This window comes from Pungitius pungitius, chromosome 13 (assembly GCF_949316345.1).
Source record: "Pungitius pungitius chromosome 13, fPunPun2.1, whole genome shotgun sequence".
NCBI classification, from domain to species: Eukaryota; Metazoa; Chordata; class Actinopteri; order Perciformes; family Gasterosteidae; genus Pungitius; species Pungitius pungitius.
Window position 1 is genome coordinate 3,754,406 of NC_084912.1, and position 8,364 is coordinate 3,762,769.

General features: G+C 43.8%; 2 protein-coding genes across 4 annotated transcripts; one reads left to right on the forward strand and one right to left on the reverse strand.

The window, feature by feature from the left end:
- Positions 1-456: 456 nt before the first annotated feature.
- On the reverse strand, positions 457-4,388 carry LOC119214489 (cytochrome P450 3A56-like). The gene is made up of 13 exons (XM_037466284.2): positions 4,256-4,388; positions 4,070-4,163; positions 3,939-3,991; positions 3,609-3,708; positions 2,976-3,089; positions 2,784-2,866; positions 2,415-2,557; positions 2,197-2,321; positions 2,000-2,084; positions 1,689-1,849; positions 1,362-1,588; positions 1,105-1,267; positions 457-1,009 (listed from the first exon to the last, which is right to left on the reverse strand). Exons 1-13 carry the CDS (start codon positions 4,324-4,326, stop codon positions 935-937), a joined length of 1,494 nt encoding a protein of 497 aa, XP_037322181.2. The 5' UTR covers positions 4,327-4,388; the 3' UTR covers positions 457-934.
- mrpl57 (mitochondrial ribosomal protein L57) lies at positions 4,315-7,099 on the forward strand. 3 transcript variants are annotated; one of them, XM_062566666.1, is made up of 2 exons: positions 4,315-4,450; positions 6,644-7,099. In XM_062566666.1, the coding sequence occupies exon 2, from the start codon at positions 6,659-6,661 to the stop codon at positions 6,968-6,970; it is 312 nt and encodes a 103-aa protein (XP_062422650.1). In that variant the 5' UTR covers positions 4,315-4,450; positions 6,644-6,658; the 3' UTR covers positions 6,971-7,099. The 3 variants fall into 3 exon arrangements, with proteins under 3 accessions (XP_062422650.1, XP_037322184.2, XP_037322183.2); XM_037466287.2 differs by lacking the exon at positions 4,315-4,450 and adding an exon at positions 4,823-5,001; XM_037466286.2 differs by lacking the exon at positions 4,315-4,450 and adding an exon at positions 4,832-5,006.
- Positions 7,100-8,364: the final 1,265 nt, after the last annotated feature.

Below are 8,364 nucleotides of genomic sequence, written 5' to 3' on the forward strand. Positions count from 1 at the left end.
CAGTGAGCCGAGGCGGAGGAGGGTGCAGCAGAGGGAGGAAGAATGACGGGTTCCTGTCCAGGCCGAGAGAGAGCCGGGGACTTTTCCACTCGCAGGGGGGGGGGGGGGGGGGGGGTGCTTGGATGGATGAGGGTCACTTCCGAGGATTGTTTTAGAGCCGTGTGGGGATGGAGGCGCGTTGGAAGGCATCGCAGGGAAAGAGAAAGTGTAGAAAGATACCAAAGACTGAAATGAAAGTCACTTGGTGGGTATTATAGTATTAATCAGATTTGTAGATATTCATCAAACATTCAGTCAGAGTGACATTTACATTTATTTATTGTTCTGCTCTGTGATGAGTTAAAATAGTGAAGATGTTATTAATAATAATACTGACATCAATAGATGCAAAGTAGCAAAGCGCTACTTACAATCTGTCAGAAGAAGAGAAATACTAAATTGGGGAACGAAGAACAGGTGATCGGGAGAATGAAAGAATCAGGTGACCAGGACAGGAGGGAGTCAGGGGACACCTGGTGGACCGATGGAGAACTGCACTCAGGAGGCCTGTTGAGTTGTTCCAGTAAACGACGTAAATATTCATAAAACATGTGCATTGATTTATTTATACATATATACATACATACATACATACATACATATGCATGGACGAACTTGAGATATAATTATCCATTTTACAGTGAAAAGCTTTAATGGCAAAGTATAATAGTGAAAAGTTTTTTTGTTAGAGAGACATTAATGTGTCAAAGAGCTGAAATAGAGGACTTGCCTCTTTTGACATTAATAAAAAGGACCCCTCGCTTTTATTCAATTCATCAAATACATTTGATTTATCAACAAAAAGTACATTCAAATACCAGTGTCAGTATTACTTAGTAGTACTTTGAATTTAAATTCTATTCAGAAGCAGAGATGTCAGAAGCTCTGACTTGAACTACAGTTCTCTGGGAACAAACTGGAGCTTGATTGGCTTCACCGGCTGGGCCTTCCAGTTAATCTCCAACGGAATCTAAAAGGGAAAAACACATGCGAGATGAGGGACATGACGAAGGCGCACCGTGACCACCCCCCCCCCGCGTGAACGTCTGCGAGAGTCGCTCGTACCATGGTGTCCTTGCACGTCTCCACGTTGTAACTCTGCAGGAGACGGACGAGGACCGCCTTCATGGTGAGGAGAGCGTAGCGCATCCCGACGCAGTTGCGGGGGCCGAGCCCGAACGGCATGTAGGCGTACGGGTTCACCTCCTCCCCGCCCTCCTTGCTGAACCTTGAAGGCAGGATGGGTTTTTTTTTTTTTTTTGTCAGACGTTGCACGTTCTCCCCCGCGCTGATTCTCGATGGAAAGCGAGGCGCGGGTTTACCTCTCGGGCCTGAAAAGCTGCGGTGAGCTCCAGAAGCGCGGGTCCGTGTGTAACAAGTTAACCGCAATGCCCACCAGGGTTCCTTTGGGGATGGTGAGGCCGTGGACCTGGGTGGTTTTTTTGCACACCCTCTCGAGCCGAGGCGCGGTGGGGATCAGGCGCTGTGACTCCAAAAGGACCTGGTCGAGGTACTGCAGGCCGACCACGTCCTCGTAGCGAAGCGGAGCCTGCGGGGCACGAAGGAAAAAAAGAGGATCAGAGGGATGTTCAGTGGCAGCTACTGAAAGGGTTTGTCACCCATGGCAACGGAGCAAATGCTAAAAGTACATCTCTCGGGATGTTGGCATCGATTTCCTCCTGCAGGGTCCGCATGGCATCAGGGTTGATGGCCAGGTTGTAGAGGAGGAAAGTGAGCGTGGTGCTGGTGGTCTCATACCCGCCAAAGATGAAAATTAAAGCCTGAGAAAGGATCTCGTGCTCCGTCAAACCTACGAAAAAAGAAAGTGAGAAAACTCTGACATTCATCTTCACGTGTAAAACCTGCAGTGCATTTGCTCATAAGTTAGAAAAAAATAAAGACATCTTCTGTTAGTGTTGATTATTTTTATTATAAAAAAAATAACATTTAGCAAACGTACCTTTGCTTGGCTGATCCTCTTCACTCTTTATGTCCGCTTCTTGTATCTCGTTCTGAATCATCACCTGCAGGAAGTCCGCTCGCGTCTGCATCCGCAAAGAGGGCATTTGGCACAAATCGTGTTATCAGTCGTTCCATTTATTTGTCTTATTCTTTTTCAACATTTCTTTTCCCTCTCAGGGCAGATGAAATGCTCACAGCGTCGTCTTTCCCGTGCTGGCGTTTGAAGCGCTTGATGACGTCGTAGAAATAATCCACACTGACTCTATCCATCATCTCGAGTTTCAGGAGCGTCAACAGCCGGGCACCAAAGGGAAATATCACTGAAAGGGACACCAAACGGTTGTTCGTTTGCCTACTGGTGATTCCAAAAAACACTGATACGATTGAATGAATGATTGAAAGGGAGGACATACATAGTATAATGATAGGCCACAGTCTGAAGTTGAGGATGTTCTTGAGATGAACATTCAGCGGGTCGTCTGGATTGTTCATGGCGTTTGCCTCAACACCGAAGGACGCGCTGGTCACAACGTCCAAGCTGTAAGGGGCCATGAACCTAGGCAGAATAAAAGAGGTGGTTTCTTTGAGGGAATTAACATTAAAAGCCTCTGTTTTTAGTCAACTTCATGATTGAATAACCCTTCTTGGTCTCATTTGACCTACATTTCTTTGGTTGATTTGTCTTTGTTTTTATGCATTTTTTGAGCTGAATGACCCTTTTTCCCAAGAAACGCGTGCACACCGATAATGTTATGCTAGCATGAAGCAGATTAACAACATACTGTTTCACATCGATGGGCACCGAATGCGTTGCTCCAAGATTTTCGGTGAGTCGGTCTGCATAGCGAGCGACGATGGGAAAAATCTTTAAAAAAGAAAAGAAATAACCAGGAATGCTTCAGTGTGCATCTGCCATCTTAAGCCGTTTACTCACTCACCTCCCGTCACTGGTCACAACAACCAAGGGAACCAACCTGTTTCATTCTTCCACTGGTGAAGCATGGTGACAGAGTGCTCCGCATCCTTTTCCAGCGCTCATCTTTAACCGTTGTAATTGCATCGGCCAAAGGTCCTGCCGCTGGATTATCCTGTGAACCGGACATCAATCACACAGACGTTTAGAGTGTGGTTACGGAAGCGTTCCTCCCACGCGATAATGTGACTTCCTGTGGTCGGGGGTGATTTAAAATACGGAGAGAAACGTTGAAGAAAAGGTTTCTTAATAGAGATGTCAAAATGTGTTTTCTCCAGTTGCATAACACAGTTGTATGTGAGGCCTGGTGTAGTCCTCAGGCTTAAATCTCTGACTCACCGTGGAATCTCCAGGGTATTGCAACGGAACCAAACTTTCTCTTGACTTGTCTGAGGCCTAATTAGCAGCCTCTTCTCCCCTTATGATTCAGCAAAAAATAAGTTTGAGCTTTGCCCGATGAAATGGATAGTATATAGTAACTAACTAGCTAACCATATGCACAGACCATTGGGAAAACCATTAAAAGAATCTGTCCTTTTTAATCAGAGTTTCAACAATGACCTTAACAGTGTTGCGTTATTGAACAGCAAACTCCTCTCTGGTTCGATTGCATGCAAAGAGATGAGTCGCTCACCCGGCGGTTGGTAAACACAGAGAAGCACTCCTTCACCAACACAGTTTTAACGATCTCCGGGTCTGCCACCATCAGAACTGGTAGTCGTGCGTCAAAGGTCCTACACGAGACAAAACAATGTTACGGATCAGTTAATAATACGAAATGAACACCTTAAAAAGCTCAAATGCAAAGGCAAAATTAAATGTATGACGATCACAACTTTTGCCAATTCCTTCAAGGAGAGAAATAACTCAATCTTTCTGGGGGCACCTTTTCCTTTAACAATAAACTACTTTTACTTAATACAAGAACACACAAGAAAAAAAAGAGACAACAACAACAACTCACCCCCAGACGTCCCCGTACTTGGCCTGGCATTCACGGTCAAAACCGACCCATCCCTGCATGGAAATTCACAAGAACGTTCACTAAGTGGTAAAATATTCACGACACGAAGGGTTTTGTTCACGTGGCATTACCTTTCTGAAATATAGAAGTGTTCCAATAAACGGCAATGGTCTTGGACCCTTAATCCCCAAGTTTTTGAAAAACCTATATGGCCAAATGCCATACCTGTATTATCAAAAAGAGATTATGGATTATGGTCACAAACACAGCGCACAGCGACAAATCGAAAGTGAATAGAAACTAATAGAGACACTCACAGCATCAAGAGGGTGAAGAAGAGAGCCAGCAAAGTCCAGCTCGTCGCTGAAAACAAGTCAAACAGAAACATGTTGACTTCCTGCAGAAGGCTGGACGCAAACTGTCCAATATGAGGACAGACGCTGAGAGACACCCGAGTTTAAGGAGCCGGAGGAGGTGGGAGGAGCGCAGAGGGAGGTCCAACAAAATACACGGTTTGTGGAGGTAGTCGAGGGTGCAGCTCTCCCTACCTGAGAAGAGATGTCCTTATATGTTCACAACGCTGTTGTTCCGATAAGGAGACATTACGCATCCAAGAGATCTTGCCTAGTTAGGGGATTTTTTTAACCAGGCAGAAATGTGCTTCGGCAAACGAACGCAATTTGAAGACTTTTTAACCCAAATTATATGTAAAACCACTAATTCTACTATGCGCAGGTGTGTGGCTACTATCTAAAGAGGAATGGGTTCAACCAAGTCGGAGATAAAAGTACTGCAATATGTCCTCATTGTATAGATAACATAATGTTCATTGAAAGTGAATAGTAATGTATTTATTTATTTAGTACCGACGAGCTACAATGATGCGTTTGCTCCAGTTTGAGCTTTCTCCCGCACCGTAGACAACCCGGAAATAGAATCCGTTACGTCAGCAACCAACAACCATCCATGCCACCAAGTTAACCCCCACGGTGGTCTTCTGCTTTATTTATTGCTTTGTCCATCTTCTCGGTGGGAAGGGAAGAGCATTTATCATAGTTAGAAAGTAAGGTAAGAAACACAAGCGTGGCTAAAACAATATTAGTGTGTAATGAGTATTTAAAGATGCCCTCTCTAGCTGCCCTTGGTCTGCTACGTTAGCCCGCAGCTAAGCTAGCATAACATTGTACGTCAGCCCGGTAAATATTACAAACTCAAATCAGCCTTCCACGTGCACAGACGCGCGATACTTTAACACGTTAACTCCGATTAACTAAGGTCCCTATGCTGACTTCATAATACAAATCCTAAAAACGAGTTAAAGTTGTAACGTGTATTTGTGTCCGCTGTGGTTGCTGAATATTTAACCGTAATCAAGTTAATTGTAAATCAACAATTCCTTTCCTATTTCATTTCATACCATGTTTCTATTCTCCATTTATTTCTTATTGTTATTATATTACCATTTTGTATCTAACATTATATATTTATGTTCCATGAGCCACAGAGTCGATCAGATTCTCGTTCAACTATTCACACACATTCAATTATTTTCTAACCCCATGGTTTAAAAATATTTTGTCAGCTTTTTCAATTTGGTTTTAGACAAACTGAGCTACTGTTGTTATTATTATATCTGCATAGTTGCTTCTCCTGTGGTTTTAAGCCAATTGAAGTGAATCACAGCAACTCAAAAGAGGAATACCAAGAGAATGATTTTTTATCTTTCCCTTTTGTCCAAGTATTGACAGTTAAGAGTATCTGTCCTGCAGCTTTACATATCCCAATTTCTGCACAGTTTATTCATATTTTTTTTCAGAAAATCAGATACTCTAATTGGATAACCGTTTTCAGTCTATCTTTGTATAGTATGATCTGTACGAAATAAGCCATACATTACTCAATAAAGTTATTTTAACAGTGATTGTATTCATAAACCCTGTAAAAAAAACTTTTCAGTGTCTTCCTCTCCGTAGGTGCAGTGATTCACTGTAGAAAACTAAAGACGTAGACTATTAGCTGAAAACCACTACCTGCTGTGGAGCGAGGTTTTAGTGATGAGAGTTACCCAAAAGTTGTGGGTCATGAATTCTAAACAATGAGCGTCCGTACATGTGAACCCTCACTTAGGACAAATGGCAATTATTGTAGCCCTAAACTGGTGACTTCTTGCACAGTAACTGATGCAACTCCAGAACAATAAAGTGATGTCACCCACGGCTGTAGGACCGGCACTATCAATGACTCATTGCGCTTCAATAACATCAAGTTAATCATTGTCGATATTCGGTGTGTTTGAATTGTGGCAAAACAATTTAAGTATACATTAAGTATAGAATTACCTGAGATGCACTCTAACGTGTTTAATTTATTGTATTCCCCCAAACCTCCTTTTCAATGCTCTATAGCCCTGCATTTTATTTACTTTATACACCATCTTATCTTCCACCACAGTGCTGAAGAGCTTGACTGTTATCACACCGATGGGGCAATTTCCTCTCCGGGTTGTATAGTAAACTGTAAATGTACAACAATCCAGGATGAATGTGAAGGTTTCATCATCACATGCGCGCGTGGGAGTTGACCTGCATTTAACTTGTCCTTATAAGGATTACTCTGCTTCAGTGCCTTGTGTGGTTGTTATGATGATACATAATAGCGGTTTTATGTACATGCTATATCTTTTTTTGTGTGTTTGTGTGTGTCAGAAAGAACCAGGCAGCATGTTCCTCACCCTCGCCCTGCTGCGGAAAGGCATCCCCGGGAAGCAGTGGATCGGAAAGTACCGTCGCCCGCGACAGATCACGTGGCAGATGAATCGCAACACGCTGAAGCACCTGGAGCGCGAGGCGGAGAACGAGTACTGGATCAGCCGGCCGTACATGACCGCCGAGCAGGAGTACTGTCACGCCGTCGAGCGCAGAGCCCGGAACTGGCTCAACATCAAGGAGGCCAAATTCGCCAAGTTTCCGGAACACAAGAACATCACAGATCACCTGAGTCACCTGAACGTCACCAAGACCTGGTCGAGTTAACGGGGACGGAGGGGGTCACATGCAAGGACGGCCTTCGTATGTGGACAACGTCACGTTTATTTGACAAAACTCTGTCTGTGAACTGTTTGTCTGTCTACTGAATATAAACTGAATCCACTAAAAACCTTCTCTTCTGATCTGTGGTTTCCTCTTATTTTAGCTCTAATTAAGACTGAGAGATGCTCTGTAAATAAAGGAACTACTGAAGTGTATTTAAAGGTTGTGACTGTCAGTAAACCCCGACAGCTGAAATTAAAGTTATTCAATCCCTTTGAAGTTAGAAAATCCCCAAAGGAACGTGTAAACGCTGTGTCTTAATTAGTGGATTCTCACGAAATATGACGCCTTTTCCACAGTGGAGAGCACTGCGATTGTATTAAATCTTAGTGACCCGTTTCTGTTTTTGGGGGGCTTTGCTGTTATTGCAGTACTTGTTCTGCGGCTGTGCAGCAGGTCGACCTTTCATCTGTGATCTCATATGCACGTGTTGATGATTAGTCTGATAACGGGTATTTCAATTACATCACCCCTTTTCATTCGTACACTAATGCATGACTACAGGTGGAGCCAGCAGGTAGCAGTTTAAATGGTCAGATTATCACACAGGTAGAAGCTGTTTGCGCTTCAACACAAAGCAAAAACAGACGCTGCAATCATCGTCCCTAAAAACAAATGAACACGAGGCTCTTTTGTCTTTTCTTGTGCTTCACTATAAATAACAAACCCAGCATGGCTCATGTATTTTTTTATTGGTCAAGAAACACATCCAATGCTTCTCTCTACTGTAGCCTAGTCTAATGCACACCTGTGACAACAGGTAACCCCAATTAACAAACCAGCAGGGACTAGCAACCTTGATTTAACTTTCTTTTGGCTGGAAATGATTGTTTTACTGTGAGCTCTGCAAGGTCCAATATAATTGAACAGGTTTAACCATCCTGTGGGGGAAGTGCAACCCAAAGGAAAAGCTCTTTTGGGAAAACCGTTTCACCTGGTTAGTTCTATATAGAACAGAAAAACTCACATAGATAAAGAGGATGATTTTGTCAACAAGCCAAATAATAACCTGATGTATACGACCTTACAATCTTACTTCAAGTACAAATCAGTTTAATCATATTTATCAGTTAATACAAATTGAAGTACCAGGTTTAACCATCGTACCACAGCCCCACGTAATGGTTTCATCCAGCAGATGGCGCTCCAGCTCCTGTCGGTGACGCATGCGGAGACCCGGCCCCTCCTGAGCGGGGGTTCGTCTCCTGGATGGTGAGGTGCGTACACAGAGGCGCCAACGCGCCGCACCGCACCGCACCGGGCCGAGGAGGCAGCCGTCGAGCAGAGCAGACAAACGCTCCTCCTCCCGGAGACACCCGCACGCAGCGAGCCAGAGA